General features: G+C 39.8%; 1 protein-coding gene across 5 annotated transcripts in view; it reads right to left on the bottom strand.

The window, feature by feature from the left end:
- The window catches only part of JAZF1 (JAZF zinc finger 1), a 155,192-nt gene that overhangs the window by 69,344 nt on the left and 64,344 nt on the right, over positions 1–21,504 (bottom strand). For all 5 annotated transcript variants that reach the window (XR_014942970.1, XM_085538439.1, XM_015853732.3 and 2 more), the window contains exon 2: positions 4,251–4,323. Coding sequence is in view for 2 of the 5 variants with exons in the window: in XM_015853732.3 (XP_015709218.1) it covers positions 4,251–4,323 (73 nt within the window). In the remaining 3 variants the exon portion in view is untranslated. The remainder of the gene's footprint in view (positions 1–4,250; positions 4,324–21,504) is intronic.

Below are 21,504 nucleotides of genomic sequence, written 5' to 3'. Positions count from 1 at the left end.
CCCTACATGTTTTAGTTCATTTTATAATTTCTATTTCAGGGCATGGCATTAGGGCTTTCCTTAAAATGCCAATCTGCTTTTTGATCTTTACAGCTGACATGAAATAAAAGAGCTGTACATTATATAAATCTTCAGTTTTGCTTAGCTTGAAACTGATAAAAAGAGAAAAGAGAAAATAAAGCCAATTGCATAAATCCTTCCAAACCAAAAGGCATTCCCCTCACTCTAACTGAAATTCATTTCTGCACATCTTGTTTGAATTATCATCTGAGGTTTGTCTTGTCCCATCTCCAGAACAAGTCAAAAAGCAGAGCATAAAGATACGGCTACATGAATAAAAACACATGATCTATTTGGTCACTGCAAACATAGAAATATGCTCACACAGAAAAATATTATCTGGCAATTGATGTGTTACTTTGATCCCTTTGTTTCTGTATTCCGTCATATGCATTGAAGCCAGCAGCTACTGGAAGCATCACCATGCATCTTCAGTGAGATGAGAATCAATAGTTTGTGGGAGTTACTGCACTTTCACAGAGATATGACATTTAATTCAAGGAAAACAGCACCATGTTACAGAAAGGAGAAGGGAAATTTCAAGACAAGGGGAAAGAACAGTGGTAGTAAGCATGATAGCACGATAGCATGCATCTAATCCAAACAGGTGGTACTGCTATAGATTTCTGGATTCACGAGCTCAAACTCTCTTGTGTGGAAAAAATGATCTACAGCAGGATTCTGGTCTGGATCCTTTTACTTGTATGTATGCCAAATACGTTGCTACCTGAAGACTGAACACTTTTAAAAATAACTTAAATATTAACATTAAATCCTATAATTAACAGCAGTAGAACCAAAATTAGTGAGCTGGACAGTACAGTGGGAGTTTGCAGAGATCAGGTCTTCATAAGCAATTAACTCCTTTCACAACTGTGTTCAAAGAAACATTTAGTTTTACTTCGAGTGGTATTAAAAGAAGAAGCAAAGTTGGGAAATCTGTTCTAGAGGAGTCAATGATCAACAAGACAAAAGGGAAAAGAGAGGCCTGACACCTACAGGAATTTAAAATGGCAACAGTGAGGGCAAAATCTCACTAGTTAATATCGGGAGCGAGAAGTAGAAATGTCAGGACTGGCTGGGGCAACCTGCTGACCCAAGAATGACATTCAGCTTTGATCACAGGCTTCATTAGCACGCGAGAATAAGGTTTAGACATTCAGCAGCCTGCACAGAAGTAACACTGAGAATATTCACCCCAACATTCTGTAACTGCTTTTACAACAGATGCTTAAAAAAATATTTTGTTATAGCCTTCCTTGTATATTCTCAACCATCAACTGAAATCTACTTTTAAAAAAGAACCTAGCATTAAAATAAGTTGAAGCATTTGGTACCTCTTTGCTTTCAAGGTAACTTCAATGTGACATGCAGTAGAAACACTATTATAATTAACACAGTTTATTTTCAGTTGTAGGAATATTGTAGTTTCCTTTTTTTCCTGGATTACGATAATAAGTTTTTAATTAAAGCAATTTCTGTCCCAAAGGACATTAAAAAAAAAAAAAAAGAAAATTACTTTTATTGGAAATTGTACTAAATGCATGTTTTTACAGCACATGCTTCCAATACTACAAGCTACTACAGCACTTCCCACCTACTGTCTTGAAGGCACAAAGCGCTTTACTCCAGTCAGTCTAGCTTTGCTCCCAATTCTGATCCTCACCATCTGAAAGTGCTGAGTCCAGATGGCTTTTGAAAGATTTTAAAACATGCAAATAATGAGAACTCCCTCTCCAGTAAGCCCACAATCCTAAAGGCCTTGACAGATGCTACAACACCAGAGCTTCACATTCCACACACAACAGCAAACCTGAGAGTCATCTCCATTGAAGTCCTAAGGCTACAGACTCAGAGGCACAAAGAGGTGAAGATATTCCCAAAAAGATCAAGCAAAATCCACATTCATGATAATTAAAGCCGTAAGTACTGAATCTGAGAAATAGAATAAGCAGTATTATAGACACTAATCACTATAGTTCAATGCAGTGAGGAATATGAAGGTGTCTGTAGATAAAAGAAGTATCTTTAAGAATTACTGGAGGAAGCAGATCCAATTGCTTGTACGCAGCTACTGACAGATCACTACCAATGTTCCACTCATGCAGTAGCACCAATGGACTACTTGCAGTCAGATAAACTGCTCCTGCATTTAGACTGGAATCAAATTAACTTTGTTTTGCAGCAGTGTATCTTACTCCAATTGTGACTTTTAAGAAAGAAAGAAGAAAGCAAATAAAAGAACACTGATTAATACTGGGGACTGCAGAAACACTACATTAAACTCTGTCTGAGAAAAGGACTTGCTGCAGTCCAGTCAGTGACCATCTGAAGCACTTGATGTAGAGATAATAAACCATTATGGCCTATAACTTATATTCTGTCCACCACTTTGAAAAGAAGTTTATCTAACTACAAGAGGATCACATACTATGGAAATGGCATCTGTGTGTAGTTACTGAAGGCTGTAATGGCAGTAAATTTTAAGCACAGAAAGAGACTGAGCCTTACAGACATCTGCAATCTGAAGGCCATTTCAGTATTTAAGTGCATGTACAATATTGTCAAATTAACATGCCTGAGAAAATAATCTGGGAGTAGACGGGAAATGGATGCAAGAGCATGTTTCAGATTGTCAACAAGATTCCTTTATCTCTCTTTCTCCTCTATCTGCTTTATTGATACTTTATCCTCCCAGCTATCCAACCAGACAGCTCAGATTTATGTTTTGTTTTGCTTTAGCTTACAGTGGCCACTATGCAACAGGGCAATGAGCAGAGAGTATAAAGCATACCCACTTCATCATTCTCTTGCATTTTTCTACCTCAATATATACCTAAGTATAGATCTTAGAAAATAATTTTGACAAACCCTGAGAATTACGAGTCTTTGTTTTCCCAGCCTCCCCAAGAACGTATTGGCCACAAAGAACATGTTGAATATACAGACCAGCAGAGGAAGACTGTTTTAAGGTCTGGAAGTCACAGCAGGAACGAAGCTAAGTTCAGCTCCACTTGGAAGCCATAAAAGCACGGGTTTAAAAAAATTGCAGCAGTATCTGGTGTTTGATATCTAACAGCACGCAACATGTTTATGACATGTATTAGGCTACAAAATCAGAGCTCATAGCCTGGGACAACAAAGCAGAACCCAGCTCTGGCACATGTAGCGGGAAATAGAAAGGCATGTCTATTAGTGTAATGGATATTGCTGCTCCCTCAAGAGCCTGAGCTGCCCAGAGCAGGTGGCTCAATGAAAGACATCAGCACTTTTAGAAGGAAAATTAAAACACAGTTAGAAGTGTAATTAAATAGCAGCTGGTTTAAGTAAGAGTTAATAAAGATTGGGTTTTGCTCTAGAAAGTACTCGAGTTAGTTCTGCGCAATTATTTCTCAAAAAGGCAAGAAAGTTTGGGTAAAATAGGCAGCAACTAAAACAGTCTCAGTCACACAGAAATCAAATAAAACAGGTACCAAGATCACGAAATCTAGACAAAGGATCACTTTACTTTTTAAAGCAGTTTTTAGCTTTGAATCAGACAATCAAGTCCCACAGCACTTCCTATGGGCTTAAAACAGCTTTTCCCTAATATTTATAAAACTTTCCTCCCTCTCATAATAAGTGAAATAACCACAGAAGCAATGAGAGAAAACGCCCGAGTATATAATGGAAAAAGAGAAGCAAACCAATACACATGACAACATACCAAACCTACATAGTGCAAAAAAAAAGTTTTATACATTAGATGAGATCAACAGAAGTTAAGTGTTAAAAAGGGTCATGGTTAATTTCAAAATGTGCTTTAAAAGAGTAGGACTGTGTCCAGGAAGAACAGCAGTCACTGGCCAATTAGGAAATCATGCCAATACCAGCTATTTGCAAATGTAATAGTCTCATGCAGCGGAGAAAATTCAGTCACTTCACCAAGTGAACATCACTTTTTGCTTTACTACCTCTTCTTTTTTTTCCCCTCACTGACACTCTTTCTCTGCAGGAAATATTATACAAACCCCCAGCTCTCAGGCTGCTCTTCACTGTAACGCAACCCAAGACACAGCAGCTCTTCCACAGCACAATGTCATATAAATGAAAACGAAGTACAATATGTAGGAATCCCCTTTTGGCATATGCATATCCACATATATTGTGCAAAACATGATCAATTATACTTGAAAAAGAACCATACTTACCTGTTAATGTAACTTAGAGCAACATAGGTTGGCTGCTGAAGTTCCTGTTTCTCTAATACACGTGGGTCTGTATCTGAAATGAAAAAACACACCTATTGAATTTGTGTTTTCTGCTTTTAATGCTGAAACATATGGAACTGTACACAGCGGAGTAACATAAGCAAAAACAAGAGACAGAGAATAGCTCAACCCAGTTGATCCACACACAGTATGCTTAGCACAGCACAATCATTTGTTCATTCATTCATAAACACAGTATTGCATTACTTTACAGAAGAATTTGAAACATCAACAGTGATGTAATTTCCAACTGTCACACAGACCTTCACAATCCCCCTCATAAATATTAGTTTTCACTGCTTTCCATGATTTATGGTGCTAAAAGGATCGAGCTTTCTTCCCTTTTAATGTAGCCATTTCTAAACATGGTTGGCACATTTTGAGATGTTTCAAGACTGATTAAATCTCCTCAGCTGGGACTCGATACTTTTCTTCTGCATCTGAGTTTCACTTTCTCCTTTCTCTGCAGACAGTTTTGAAACGTTCAATCAGAAGTCAGACAAAAATGCGCTTGAAGTAAAACGGTTGCCAAGCAGAGCATTGCCCACCCCCAAAAGCCCTGAAACAAATGCGATCCAAATCCCCCAAGTACCAACTTTCTCTCTCAAATGAAATAAATATGTTTTCAATCACTATTTTCACCAACCCTTTTCAGTGAAGTTTTGCTTATATCTGAAAAAGAAATGGTCTTAAACTTCTCTAACTAAAACTCATGGAATATGCCCATAGCTTAAGTAGTTTTATTAAACAAAAAACAAGAATACATTGAAGTTTCAAATACAATGCTGCCCCACAGTGTAGAAATGCACCTTTAGGAGCTGAGCATAAATAGTCTTCAGAAGTTTCCAACTGAAAATGTACATCATGCCTGCACATAATACCACAAAGCCATTAACAATATATTTTATGCATGACTTTAAAAGCAGTTCTGGATGCAACTTCTGCTTTTTTAACTATAAACACAAATTGCTTTCAGTAAACAGCTCCCCATAGTGCTGCTGTTCGTCATCTTTTATTTTGGAGAACTGTGTTTGGGGAAGGAAAAAGCAACCGAGTACAACCTATCCAAGAACAAACAAACAAGGAGAGTTCTTGTAGTTAGGCTGTGTTTTAGATTGCTCCCACTTCTTGCTGCAGCTTTAAGCAATGCTAATCTCAAAAAGCTCATTATCTTGATAGGCACATTTGTTTGGCCTCACCAAATGCTTCTGATGGGTTTTGTGGGTTTTGTTTTTAAAACATGATAACGATTATTTTGTAACCTGTCTCAGCTACCTTGCCATAAGGAAGATTTTTAACTGAAATGAATGGAGACTATGCTTGAGGTAGGTGCAGTGGTTGCCGTATTGCTTCAAGCCAATAATGTCGGAATCTGGTGAGAAGGGAACTCCCTTTCTCACTCCTCAGGGCTCAGCCTGATGCTAATCTTTCTTCCCACCTTTGTTCCTGGGTAGCTCAGACTTTAGGATTTGCTGACACACCAATACACCCCTAAAGAGATCTCTAAAGTCTTTTCAGCTGCTCTTGGAGCACCCACATCTACTCCCTGGGGCAGCTTCAACCCATCACTGCTCTAAAATGTCAATGGTCCACTCCTTCTCACCTCAGTACACTCTTCCTTGTTCCATGCCCACCCACAGCACCCATCCTCTCCTCTACCCTTGTCCCTCACACAGTTTGTTCCTCACTGCTCCTTTCCTTTGCAACCCTTGGGGTCTTTGTGTCAAGATCTCCTTCCCTCCAGGAAGAAAACCATCCTGACATGTGAACAAGTTAAGAAACCACATGGAAACTCATATAACTGCCTGTTCACCTTGCGCCATGGGACTTAATGCCTATACAGTGCATGCACCCAATGCTTTCCCCATGTCGTCCGCTCATCAGTTTCCCCACTGCTCACAGGACGGCCCTGTAGAGTAAAAAATGTTTGGTCAATGTTTCTTCAAGCGTGCACAGGCTGGTTGAGTCAGCCAGGGGTAGCCTAGATACTTTCCAAACAGACATCTCTAATGGATTAAACACTCACTGATGACGAATCTCCTTCTTGAAAAGTATTTAAGCAGCACAGCCTCAGACTGATCTGAGCTCCTTTTCTTATACAGAAAGATAAAAAACACACAGACAGAGCACACAGAAACAACCAGATTTGGTTTTGAGGGGATTGATCAAACCCTGGCTAATCTGCACTACCGTAACTGGTCACCCTGCCTTCTTGAACTGACACGAGATACTGCAGATTTGCTCCCACATTATTTTTGTTGTATCACCTCAAATCCAGTGGGACAAACTGCCACCCGCTGTCCATTACCTGTTTCTTCTCATAAGCATTATGTCCCACTGATTTCATTATGCAATGGGAAGACAGAAAGCACTTAGTGCTTTCTGTAACACTCGGGGTTCCATGCATTTATTAGCTATGTATCCTTATTTTACTGTGGTATTAGATTTTGGAAACCCTGTTGTGTTGTTGTTTTTATTGTTCTGGGTGCCCCAGCTCACTATTAAAAGACTAATTTGAGGGTGCCAACAGCCACATGAGATACAGTTTTTTAACTAATCAGGGATTAGGCACCTCTGATTTCTCACGTCCACAAAGCACTTCAAACTGGGCAACCAGACAGGTAGTATGAATACATAATTAAAGCTAACACCATAAATTGCACTGTACCTCCTTTAAACTGCTCAAATGAAGCCAGGCGTTTCTGCGGAGCATGTGCTAACCAAATGAATCACTGACTGCTGAACCAAACTACCATTACTAAATCACCTCATTCTACAGAGAAATAGCTTGCAGCTTGAAAATGCTGCAAAATCCTCACCTGGTAAAGTATTTTAAAGAAAGCAAATAATAAAAAGGCAGACCCATCCCGTCTAAGGTAGAGACTTTATCAGAGACAGAATCTTTTTCTACATGCGCATTTGTGCACAGAATACATGCAATGGCTTAGTTGGTTAATAGAGTGCTAGGTTTTGCCCTACCTTTATTTCATAAAACATGTATAATGAACGGCTTCATGAGAGAATTTTTCTAGTGTTTCTGCACTTAAATCACTCTGAGAAATCACTTTTTACCTTAAAAGCCACTGAGACTAGGGCTAACAAATTTCAAGGGCATTATTTGACAATCACAAGCTTTCTTCATGTAGTGCATAGGAAAAGCGATAAGTGGCAAAGATGCCCTCAGAAATAAAAGTGGTGATTTAAAGATGGTAAAACTGAAACTACTCTTGAACATCTAATTGATGTTCACCCAATGGGTGACCCATCTCCCAAAGTCACCTGGAGATGTTTATGACAATCTCACCTTATTGTTCAAGATCAGTGCATGCACGTAAAATGAAACGGAACAGCACATGCTGAAGTTCTCCCATCTCATTCTTGCTTGCTAGAACAAACCTACAGACATCCCATGCGCCCACCGCTGGGTTTGCAGAGTGTCTGTCTTGTATTTCACTTGGCCTTAAAAACTGGCTGATATAAGTCTGCTCAGCTAATTAATTAAAACCCACACTTCCCCTGAAACTAGCTCGCTTCACTAATGATGCCAAGGGAAACATTTCTGTTGGCTTCTTCCAAAGTCCACAATTGGTCTTACACGGACATAACTTAAAAAGCCAGGAACAGATAAATTCAGTGTTACTGGAAACTGTTCCCAGCCCAAAACTCCCACTGCAAGGAAGCCACTAGGAATTTCACAGTTTCAATTCCAGACGCTGTGCTATTCAGGTCTTCTTATGAATCTGAAGACTAAGATCACAGACAACAACGATTTCACAGACATTCACATGGTACCCCAGTAGTACCTTTAACATAAAAAATATATTCAGCTTTTCAGCTTACACATGCATTCAAAGCTTGTCCAGTTACTACACTACATATCCTTTGTTCCATGTAACACATCTTCATCTTCCATCATCTCTAGAAGGGAAGCAATGTGTTACAGCAGACAGTGCTCTGCACCTCAGAGACGGGAGGCTGCAGGTAAATACCATGAGTCTGCAAGAGTTTTAAACCCACTTGACTTCAAGGACACCTTTACTATTTTCTTTTAATATTGAGAAGCTCAGTTTTTTCCAGGATCGGTGCTAAATGCCAGGGAGATGGACTTCATAAAATGTGAAAAATAGATCAGATGCTAAATGCTTCCACGTTTCCACACTGAGCTATCACTGAATAGATGACTAAGAAAGCTATGTTCAGGCAAGCACAAAAGAGAGAATGCTGTCTTTATTTCATCTTTCACCTTTCCAGTGAACAATGAAGGCTCCATGCTACTTTCTAGTACAAAACTCCCCCTATTTGGTCCATCCAAGATAGTCACAGGATGCCACTGCAAGGGGGAGCACCCAAAAACAGGGGATAAAGATGTTCAAAAGCAGTTGGCTGAAAATTCAAGTGCGGAGAACTCCAGCAAGACCACAACGAACAGCATCAATTCACTGCTGCAGTCCCTTCCAATTCACACAGTTCTATGGTTCTATGCTTATAAGGAAAGAAAAAACACAAACACATAAAAGTTTTTTTCTTTTTTTTCCTGGACACTAAGATAATTTATGTTACTTTAGTTCACCTACACAGAAACAAATCTCTGCTTTAGTCTTACAGCAAACAGAATGAGAGAACATGTTTTACATAACACTATTACTGAGCAATAATGCTTCACCCTTGCTAGCTGCCACCACTGATAATCCACCACACATAATACAGCCAAACCAGGCTCTGATTACAGCTTCGAATGTACTAATTAATACATAATTATCAAAAGGATTACAGGCTAAAAATGGTAGGTCAACTGAACACAACTGAGTAGATCACCTGACACTTCCAGCTTTTAATTTAAAAGACAAATAGCCCAATAAAGGTGAACACAATGACTTGCAAATGTCCTGAAAAGAATCTTTCATTAAGAAAACACAAAAAACACATTAAAGATAATTGATATATTTGAGATATAAACATGCACAAGAAAAAGGTATTTCAGATTTAGGTAACAGAGAAGAATGCAGAGTAGAATCATAGATACTGATTCTTTAAAATGATGAAATTTCTGCATTTAAGTTAATTACTGCACACTAGTAAGTGACCACAGTGCTCCTCGGCTGCTGAAAGCAACCTTTGGATCTGTCACACTGTCTTCAAATAGGCAATTAAAGTGAAAAATGAGAGTGTGCATAACTTTCCAGCGCTACACGTTATACATAAATAACACAACACACAAATAGGAGCAGAACAGAAGTTCCCAACCCAACCACTTGATCAACTAAGCCACATCCTTATTTGTTTGAAATTATACTACTTCGCTACTTTTGTGGTCCTTATTACAGACAGCTGACTGACTTAAGAATAGATTCTCCTTGCCAGAAAATAAAAGAATTTTCCATTCCTCTATCCCCCAAGTGATCTGTGTTACTCAAGGCTGGACAGCATCAAACATGCCAGACCAAGAAGTCCATCAAGAGGCAATGGACGGACCGAAGCAACTTATCTGTTCCTTCATTTCTTAACGAGGCAATTTGGTTGACCAGAATTTGCTTGAGGTTGTCCACAGAGTTAAGTCTCTTGCTTTACATCAACTTACAGTCCTGTGAATCAAGTATAATGCAATATTCTCTGTAGCTTATGTCTCAGAATATAAGAAGCAATGCCGTAAATCAGGTACTTCCTCATAGAGGAAGTAATTGCTGGTAACTAAGCTGCAGAGCCACAAACGCCAAACAAGTGTCTGGTGATCTTTCAGATGTAGTGAACTGCACACACGCTTCATGTGCTACAATGCTTTGCCACTTATGTGAATTAGATTTTATTTGAAACATGTAATTATTGCTGTAATCAAATGCAATAATTGATGGTTATTTTAAACAAGTAAAACAGTCATTCATCAGGTCAACAGGAGACAAGCAATGCTGGGAAGGTCCCCTTGGATAAAGAGAAAGACCACAAGTCTGTTGCTACTTTATTTTACCTTTTAAACTGTGAGATGCATTCCATGTTTAAGCATTTGAAATGTTAACATCTTGCTTGCAACTCCTAAGTGCAAATATACTTAATGAAGCTTGAAATAGAGAAAAATTAGAATGCCATTTTCACTAAATTTTCCAGCATTTAATTCAAGTCAAATAATCACGGGAGGTGGCACAGCAGAGTGCTAAAATAAAAGGTCAGTTCTCACTTAACAGTCAAGTGAACACAAAGGACATAACATGCAATGTAAGTACTCCCTAAATGACCACATTTCAATAATGAAATGAACACTTTTTTCCTTCATCACCACAATATGAACAGTTTCTTTTGTCTGAGAGATGTAGAAATGCACGGTACTGTGCCAGTCACCTCATTCATCCAAACCTGAAGTTCCCCTAAAATAATAATTTAAAAAGTCCTAATTTAGAGGTACTGTTCTACTCTGAAACTGATAATATCAACTTCATAACACACAGCACTCATACCATTACACACAGACATCAGCAAGATGCCCTTTTCTGCCCTCTACACTAGCTGCAAAAGCACAGCTATGTTGGCAGAGCCCTCTGATGGGGACACAGCGAGAGTACATCAAAAGGCCTCCTGTTGTATCACCTCACTGAACGACACCGGAGGCCAATAAAAACACTCTGCCAGCATAGCTGTGACCACCCCAGGGGCGAGCAGACATTGGGATGCTGGTAAGGGAAAGCATTTTTCATTCCTTGCACTGACAGCCTGGAGACAAAGGGGGGGAAAAGGCTGGAGGTTACTTTCCAATGAGGACTCGGAATCCTGGATACAAATTTTCTAGGTGTTCAGGCAAAACACCCCTATTTCCAAAATTCACACATTTCTCCACTGCATCATTTCCCATCACATTTCGGAGTTAACCAAAATACAACAAAAAAAAAAGGAGGACCATTTGTCTTACATTCATCATTTTGCCAAAATTATGAGGAAATAATGTTTAGAGTTGGCACCACCAGGCTGATTTAGGGCTGAATTTAGTGGGTTATTATGAGAAGCAGGTCCTGGCCTGGGCAAATCTATTGGGTGGATTGGCCTCTGTGGGGCAAAACCCGGTAACTACCAGAAGAGCAATTTGAACACAAAACACAGGAAGCCTGTGCTTTCTCAAATCGAGTGTGCAAGGTGAGTACATGCTTAAAACCATATTCCAGGATAAACAGTTTTGCATAAAGCAAGCAGTTATTTCAAAATAGCTAGTTTTCCTATTAAGCATTTTTGAGAATTTATAGTTGGTGTTTTGCCTTTTTATTATCATTACTCAAATACTCAAAGCCTTGTTTTAGTCTAGTTTTAATAATGAAAACCTGGCCGAGCATTCCAAAATAAATAAAACCCAGTATTACTTTAAATAAAAGTTCAAAATATATATCTTGACAGTTCTGATGCTTGGGGGCTTTATTTCCCAAAGTAGTAATGATCTCCAGGAGTTAAAATAATATAATTATATCCCAACTCCATGGCCAACTAAACCACAACTGAACTTCAGAGACACATATTTCATCTGCAACGCCAGGAGATCTTCATTTCAGACTATCAACATAGCACTAAATTTTCAAGTGTCACTGAAAACAGCCTGCTTCTAAATTTGGCTGGAAACACTAAAATCAGCCACCGCAGGCAACATATTTCATACATTTGAAGGCTGCTCCAAAAATAATGCCTGCTATTTTCTTACAATGGCCTACAATGTCAGAGGCGAACGTTGGTGATATGGCAGTAGGGGCAGAACCTTCCCACCAATGTTCTAAATACACTTTGGTGCCGTGAGCAGCTTGACAGAATGGTGTCTGATGTGGAAGTGTGCATGAAGCAAAGATGTGCCACTTAACTCCTACGGGTAGAAAAAAATGGCACCCACTGACATTCACTGATGCTTGCTGAATGTTTACAGAGACCAAACAGTGGATGTGACTCCATCAGAGTAGGCTGCAAAGATGATAAAGGGCCTGAAGCATCTCCCATATGAGGAAAGGCTGAGTAACCTGAGTCTGTTCAGCCTGAGGAAAAGAAAACTGAGAGGGGATCTGTTTAATATCTACAAATATCTAAAGGGAGGAGGTAGGCAAACAGATGAGGCCAGGCTCTTCTCAGTGGTGCAAAAAGACAAGGAGTGATGCCCTAAAACCCGAACACGACTCACTGAAGGTGCTCTAAGAAGTGACCTGCAGGGCTGCTGCTTCACACAGTCACAAAATCGCAGGTCCCCCCCTGACACCCACCCCGAAGATTTCACCTCCAACTCGCCTTGCACAGGAATGGCGATCAGGCCGCGTCGCCGCCACCACTGAGCCCCCTCGTGGCGGCCCTGGGGCGAGAGCTGCTCTCCGCCGCCATTTCCCGCACATTCCTCTCACGATCCAGCTCCTAATTCTATATTTAATTGCTGCAAAAAAAAAATGTTACTTGGTAAAGTAATGGCTCAGTGTCTTCTAAATTCTATTACCGTTGCTGCTCTAACAGCAATTATCTGTTAAAAGCTGATAGGATTGTCCATTATTACAGCAGTAAGTCGGTATTGTTTTTCTTCCACATTGTTCATCCTCAGGTCAATGGCTCGTTATGATAGAAAAAGTACAGCATATACTTATTGAAATTAGTTAAGGGATAAAACTGAGTAATTCAGTAAATAAAGGCTCTGATGCTGAATTTAAGGACAATTTAAACTCAGACGCATTCAGCTCAATATGTATTCAGCCATGCTGCTACTGCTCTCTGTTAGATTTATTTCAGACATAAAAATTCCCTACACTGCATTGAATAATTTCACCCCCAAAGACTTCCAGACTACAGTTAAAAACAGCAGTCCTTTTTCACAATGTATTTCAATAATAACCTTACAAGAGAAAAAACAACATCACCTTTCCAAGTCTGCTACTATACAAAAATGCAGATGGCTTTCCTTTGTAGTCAATTCTCTCTCCTCAAGAAATAGCTTGAAAAGCTTAACCAAACTCTTTAAAACACTTGCACAGAACACTCGGTTAAAAAGGTAAGGCCTGTTAAAAGTATATATGCTTAGGAGAAGAGCTTCTTCACTGAACTGTTTCCAAACAAACTAATAAAAGAACCCAATTGACAGTCAAGTCTTTCTCAGGATTCAACACCTGCATATCAGCATCGGGACCATATAAGCGCATTCCTGGCAGGATTAGTTCAAGATATTTGACTAAAGTTGCTTTGAACTCTCTTGGTATTCAGGACTAAGTGTGGTCACTGGATTACAACAGAAATCAAGACCACCAGTAAGAATACTCCCCTCTGATCCTCCAAAGCTCCTTAAGCTCTTTCCTTGTCCCTCCCAAATAGCCTTTTCTATTCGCAACTCCTGCTTCTAAATAAATTTGCTAAGGCTAAGTGAAATATCTCCCAACCCATTCAGTTTGGATTTCAGTAGCTTTTAATATTCATTGCTTAATCCAGCGTGTTTTCACCCCCTGCTCTACAGAGCAGTATTGATTTGCAGTGAGAAGCAGAGAAATGTCTAGTAACTCCTCTGTAATTTATTCTAGCTCTAAAGCTTTTCTATACAGTTAGCAGACTACCTAATAACCTAGTCAAAACGAAGACAAATATTTTCTATGACAGAAAACTGTGGGAAAGGTGGCATGAATTAGAGGGCATGGAAATAAACACCTCAAACAAACCACCTCTGTGGGAGACTGACATTGTTTGTCTGCCAATGAACTCCAGACAAGATGCTCAGAAAAGCTCTGTAACAAAGAAAAAGCTGCACATTGTTTCAGGGTTCCCATGTCAGCAGCAGCCTTAAAGCCAGAAACAGAATCTTTTCTTTTGCCCCTTTTTAAATAAAAATATGTACTTTTGTTTTATTATATATTTTTAAAGTATCTAAATGATTGCTGAGGGGTTCAGCAATTCAGAAATTCTTTCTGAGCAGTCAAAATCAAGTTTTTCCTATTGCCATGATCACTTGGTTAACCACTTTCCAGCATCCAGGTCTGAAAGCACGCACTGGTACATCATTCTAAGCAAGATGTGATCAAAGCCCCGCTATGTTTGCTTGCAGCCTGACTTCAATGGGAAAGAAATTTGGCAGAGCGGGATGTGGAAGGAAGGCACAGGAAGGTACAACAACCCCTAACTGCGATTAGGACAGAGGTACATGACAGGAGGCACACAGCACTACAGCCATGATGCAGCCTGAGGTAGTGTCTGCTGGAAAGACATGGACACAAAGTCCATTCTCCTTGTCCACGCAGTAAGTAGCCTTTTCTCTGCAGCTACCAGCTAGGACTATAAATCAGCAGGGTTTGCAACATTAAAAGCCACTACAGCTGCAAAGGAACCAAGATCATAAATTCTCTTCAGTGAATCTTTGAACAGCATCAGGCAGGAGCAAAGCTTCCCTTGCAGTGCTGGACTGCTGTAAATACTCGCTTCAAATTTACTATCTATTACAGGGGATGGAAAAGACCTGTATGAACTATATAATTAAAAGATCAAGCCAGTAAGGCCTGTGACAGTCTTACTTTGAGTTCGTATCAGCCTTTTTTAGCTCCTTTTCTTAAAAGATTTTATATCCTACTGGATGTTAATTGGACAATAACCCAGGCTGATGAGCATCTCCAGATCCGGTCTCCCCATTTCTTTTAATTCAAATCAAGTTAAAAGAAGGGATATAGCCTGAAGTATTTGTGAAAAGGATCGGCATGCCATCTAGAGGTCTGGGGAATCCACATCCGTACACATCTTCATTCAGCCATGAAAACCTTGAGAAGCTATGAAAAAGATAATCACCTTGAAAATTAAGTGAGCAAAGTTAATTTTGATCCCAGTTGTAAACAACAGAATGAAGTTTCTGTGCTGGCTAGGATCAAGGGCTACAATTTCCATTTCCAGCTCAGCCACAGACAGCTTAAAGGTCCTGACAAAGTTCAGTCTTTGCTCAGTTCACTAAGAGTCTCCTGCCCCCTTCACCTTTTGTCTGCTGTTATCTGTTTAAATTTTTAATACAAAGGGCACTGTGTTTGGTTTTTGCTTATTAAAAGCATAACATAAAAACACACCTCAACCCCATTTGTCTGCTGTGGGTAAAATGAGATTCTTAATGCCGTTTTACATGCAGTTCATATATACATGCTGGCAGAACTGAGATGTGAGAGTGATTGTACTTAATAAGCTCGCCATAAACACACTTCTTTACACAGTTCCAACAAAAACAAAATGCAATTTGCCTACACCATTACCAGTAGTGATATGACACTCATGCTTCACAATGTACCAGCTGTAAATAAGGATTCGAGGAACTCAAGCTGTAAGGTACAGCACTGAGGAGTGAAATGCAAGAGATCCTATCCTGTGAATGTATGCTGACTGCATCTAGACAGTAAGTGGTCTACAAGTGCTTGGAGACACTAAAACAGAGAGATGAAGGAGAGGGGGAAGGGAGATGGCACCCAAACCCACCACCACCACTCTGAATAAAATGAAAAAGCAGCACTCAGTTTGAGTTCACTGTGGTGTTCCTGGCAAAAGGTCTACTGAAGCACTGCAGATTTTATAGGCCTAGAGGAGACACCGAAGAAATACAAACAAATCAATGAATACCAGCAGTGAGAGATAAACAGTTTCAAATGCTTCATATAACCAGAATCACTTTGCAGCCAGATTCATTGCCAAGATGAAGACTTGGAAAGCTTCTGTCAGACTATTTCCAATTACAGTGCTTTATGAAAACACAAGGGATACAGTACGCCTTGATGAGAAAAACCAGTGTATATATAGACTCATCATCCCTGAGCGGAAAGCACTGAGGTAAGTACTAGTTGTTATGGATACGTCTGCATAAGTAATGGTGTTATTGCATCTAACCTTCAGTTTTCATTTATTTTCTATTGGGGCGGGGAGGAGATTTACATTTTATGTTATAAACAATCGTCTGCCATCCTGTGTGACTGAAAAGAACATCCAAGGGATGAGTTTAATGTAAAACTAGAGACGTCAAATACCATATTTAGATGGTTTTGGAAAAGCTTAGAAAACACACTGCTGATTGGTCTGTTAATCAATGAATACACACAATTAAACGCAAATTGCTTTCATGACACAATGGGTACACAACTCATTTGTGTGTTCTTTGTGCCAATTCAGCCCCTATGCTAAGAACTATTCTTCTATTAATGAGGAATACTATACTGGGGGAAAAAAAATCATCGATGGCCTCACCATTAGTACTCAAGGTAAACACATGCTAGAAATAGGACCACATTAGACAGATTTTCCTTTATCTACATAGAGGATTTTAAGGACCAGAATCAACCGCTGGACAAAACCTTATGTCAGTTTTGGTACTGATAGCATTCTCATTAATATAAGGCATTGGAGATATTAGGAGATATTTAGGAGTTGGGCTCAATGACCCTGTGCTTCCCTTCCAACTCAGGATATTCTATGATATACATCTGAAACCATTTGCTTGTTTCTAAATAAATTTTGATGTCAGTAGGAATCTCTTGGTTATTAATAAGAACCTACATTTTCCAAGCCTGTCTTTTTCAAAGGCAAATCTGACAGCTCCAAAGAAAGCTTAGGTTTTGTACTATTAAGCTAAAAAAAAAACCACAACACTTTCTTTGTTGAATTTAGGCACTGAATAAATGTACAGTCCATAAGGTAGTTTGTGCTGCTGTGAATGTTTTGGGTCAGAGTAAGACAGAAACAACAGAATGAGCCTACAGTGCTCACATCCTCTACTTAGAGAACAGGAGACACCAGCAGCCCAGAAGAAGAGTTGCAAGGCAGCTCTCTTTCAACGTCTGCAATAAAATGCTCTTTATAAAGTTGAAGAACTCTTGGAAACTTTTGCTTCTTCACCATTTCTAACAAACCTGCTACGTTAGAACAAACAATGACCCATTTCCAGAGACATTTCATCTTGCCAAATTTGAATGGTTTCCATAAAACTAAGTACTCTTCACTCTCTGGTAAATTCCAAGATTTGTTCCAAAAAAGAGATACGGATCATCTGAATGAAATAGATTTCCTTTGTTTAACATCAGGAAAACACATTTTTTTTCCCCCTAACTTTCTGTGAAATCACATGAAAATTGTTATTTAAAAAAAAACAATACAAAATAAGAACATTTCCAAAAGCAGACAAAGAACACAGAAATGCCCTGCCAAATGGGAAGAATATAACTAACAACAGTCTGGGAATGGAAAATGGAAGCTCAAGGAGAGATCCTCCCAGATGATTCCTTTGCAGATCTCAGGCTGCTCCGTATTTTAAGTTATCTGTCACACAACTACAGAACAAGGATCTGTCATAAACAAATAGTCTTACAGAAGAAAGAAGAGCATCTTGACAAAAAGAACACTGCAGGAGATACAATCTTACAAGATCTTTCTTCCGCTTCTTTATTTCTTCAATAAACAATTATCTCTTTAACCCATCTCCTTTACATTTAAATGAGGAGTGGAGAGAATCAGGTGCCAAATAATTTTGCATTTACCTGCTTAACAGAAACCAGTCTCTGAAAGTCCCTCCTCAAGTCCTTCCCAGCTCAAAATTTCCCTGCTCAGTTTGTACCAGCCTTGGGCACAGCAGCATTGATTTCTTGTTATATTTTCCAGTAACTGTTCAACTCTTCCTGCATTTATTTTCTGCCAGACCCATAATATCAGCAGCTATCTCTACCCTGAAACATTCCTGAAGTATGTACTTCACAAAGAGAATAAGTTCAGACCAAAGGAATAAAGTCATCAGATGAACACACTCTTATTTCTCACCCGTGCTGTTACTTCTACTGCAAACAAGGATCAGGTGAACTCCTTTTAACACGACCTCCATTATTTTTAAAGCTTTAATGAGGTTCCACAATAATTTACCACGAAACACAATTTATCACCATCCAGCTATAAATAGGAAGGATTGATCATTGAAATCAAAGTAAAGCAAACAAACAAGCAAAAAACCCAACAACAAAATCAACAAACAAGCAAATAATTCAGGATTTTTGGCCACAAAAAGAACCAGGAACCAGATTATATCTGTAATTCCAAAACTGTGACATGCTCTTCACGAAAGTACTCGGTTCCAATGCACCACTTACATTTGCCAGTCAGAAATCTGTAGCACAAAATAGATGTATTCAGATTTTAAGTGGCTCCAACCAGAAAAGAATACCTAGTTTGCTTCTGTACTTTAGCAGCTTATTTGTGAAATTCAACCACGTGATTTACAGAACTGCAACTACAAACGTGTGTATTTCCACCAAAAAATGGTTAAGCTGGAATCTCAGATTTAGCCCACTGAAACAAACAGCTTCCTGGAAGCACCAGACCCAGGAGAGTTGCATCTTTTAGGCGGTGGAACGTTCTTCAGCTCTCATCATATAGAGCAGCACTGACACAATCCCCCCCATGTTCTCAGTGGTATCAGATCGTAAGCAACTTTCCATCCATGGATTACGCAGCAGCTTTCCTCCCCCTGCCCCTGTTGGCAGCCACATCCCACAGAAGCCTCCTGTTGCTGGGAGGGCTCCCTCTTTTAGGAATGAGTACACTCAGTGCATCTGCTGCAGTCTCGCTATGCCTGGAACTTCATGAACCCAACAAACTACTGGCACTTGGCTGCAAGCTCAACTCGAAGATACTTCAGCGTGTGAGAACTGCCATAACTCTTGTTTATGTTGCCCGCTCTCGTGTTGCTCTGTCTCTCCCCCCACCTGCTTGCAGCAGCCATACAGTGCTTCTAAAACATTATTTTTTACTTCAGAGGAAATATGAAAATCAACTAAAAATACAGGGTCAACATTTAGGTCTGTATTTGACCTGCCAAACAATCAGGTACTTTCCTAGAAGACAGACATTTGGACTGAGATACTGCCAGAACAGAAAGCAGTTCTCCTTTCCAGATGAGTAACCAGCCTCTTTTGCAACTTGGAAAATAAACCAGGCAAAGGCTGCACTGGAACAAAAGGTACAGTAACAGTTTGCAAGAGCTGCAGCCCCAGATCAACTCAAAACTGCAAAATGAACAGTGGAAAAACTGTCCGTACTTTGATACTTTCCCTACCACAAGTTTGGAAAGAATGTAACTATGTGAGTTCTACTTGCAGCTCGCTATATATAGGGATAAAGTTCTGCGTGTCACATGGGAAAACGTCTCCTCTTTGTTACTGCTGCCCGCCTAGGTTGTGAGAGTGAGCAATACTATCCAAAGCCAAAATGAACAAAGAAAATGAGAGCAACAGGAAAGGAACAGGTACTAACAAAACAATTTTCCAGGTCTTTTAGACAGTTATTAAGATGGATTTGTTTTACATGCTATAGCCTCGGGCACAAGCTTAGATGAACAGACAGGTTGATCCTGCAACCTTTCATACCACAGCTTAATCTTACTGCTTTCGAGGAGCAATGCACATGATAAGAGCAAAGAATGGAGGACTCAGACAAACAGATAACAAAGTGAAAGCGGTGCTGAAAGAACCAAGTCTAGCTGGATAAGAACTGGGTGCAAACAGAGCTGCAGGCATTCCTTGTTAGCACTCATGTTATGCATTACATTCATCTTTTGAGCTAGCAGGCAATGAACAAGTCAGAGAGTGCTCTTCAGATGCTCCCCTCTTCGAAACAACCAGCAGCAGATAGACAGACAGACATCCACAGGCTGCCTTGAGAAATCAGGTGCTGCCTGCCACCAGCTGCAAGCCACAGCATACTGCTAACTGAGAGAGAAGTTCAGCGCTCAAAATAGCTGCCCCCATAGGAAAGAGGCAGCCTGTGCCGGGCACCAGCTGCAGAACCAGAGCAGGGATTTTACTTTTCAAAATACTGCTGCTGTCATGCAGAAGGACTCAGGGGTCAGACCTCCCCAGCAGAGCAGTCAGAAACTGTAGCAATTAATTTGTCGTTATGGAGTTTATCAGCCAGGATAAAACGAAGCATGCAGGAACTGTACCCTCCAAAGCCTCAGATAAATGGTAATTTGCTCTGTGAAAAGTTCATGAGGCAAAAACAAGACCTTTGATAGGTAACACATTGCAGCTAAGGGAGGACAGGGTGGCAGTGTCACCTGGAAATGGGAAAACCCACGTACTCGGCTCCTTCATGTGGCCTGCGATAGCCTGCCATGAATGCTGGAACGCCTGCCACGGCCATAAATGTCTCAGTAACGCTATACAATCCTCAGCAGAGCATTTTTAACTACAAAGAGTTCATCCTTTGGGTCTCTGTAGACAACGGCAGGATTTCAGGAATCCCTGTGAAGATGGAAATACCTGCTGTCAACAACCATCTGTTAGGACAGATGTGTTTCAAACAGTCCCACTCTGCATTGTTTTACCAGTGGCTCAGAAAACAAGCAGCTGTGAGAGCCACAAAACCACACACTCTAGACAAAGTGATTTCACTAAGACTGCTTATGTCCTTTTCAGAAGCCTAACTACTGGAATTTTCACTAGTATAGGACCTTATTTGATTTCTGTTGGACATCTTTTCACATATATCCTGCTCCACATCTGTATCACGCTCAGGCCTTACTTCTTCCACACAGATAGAACCTGCTGCACAAACAATACTTCATTTAAGCTCATTTCTTTTCTGTAAGAACTGCAAATAGGTATATTGCAGCAATCTATATTTGCAGTAGATACTGTATGGGAGTTTGGAGAACACCAAAGGAGCTTGAGGTGCTCTTCTGAGGGTGTCTTTAGGGTAGCAGTGTGTTTTAGATGTGCTGAACATGGCGACTGTACAGTGTTTTAGGAGATGCAGACAAATACATCATCAAGAAAGGGAGACAGCAACAATGCATTTCAAGGATTTTTATTATCTTTAAAAATACATACCTTCTTGACACTGCTCAGAATCTGCACAAACACAACCGATAAGTAGTGCCTTCATCTACAGAGACAAGCTTGCACTGTGGTGCACCAGATAAAATGCGCTTCCAGTTGCTCATGGCATTAACAATGGATTCTGTTTATAGTGTTTTGACAATAAAACCATTCTGGTATTTCGTTTATCAGCTTCTGAAGCTGGGAGTTTACAGCTTTACTTTGGAGCAAAACATTGTTTTAATGAACACAGCAACATGAGATGAAGATCGTCTGAAGTCCATACTAACTTGCGATTTTATATTCATATTTCATAAGCTTTACATACAAAAGAACTTCGTTAACCATTTTCCAAAGTCATCCAGAGGTAATACCACATGAAATAGTTTCTCCTTTATATT

Source organism: Coturnix japonica, chromosome 2, assembly GCF_054131305.1.
Source record: "Coturnix japonica strain WE chromosome 2, WE-NBRP24, whole genome shotgun sequence".
Lineage (NCBI taxonomy): Eukaryota > Metazoa > Chordata > Aves > Galliformes > Phasianidae > Coturnix > Coturnix japonica.
The sequence above is the reverse complement of the archived record's forward strand: the minus strand, read 5'-3'. Positions and strand labels throughout refer to the sequence as shown.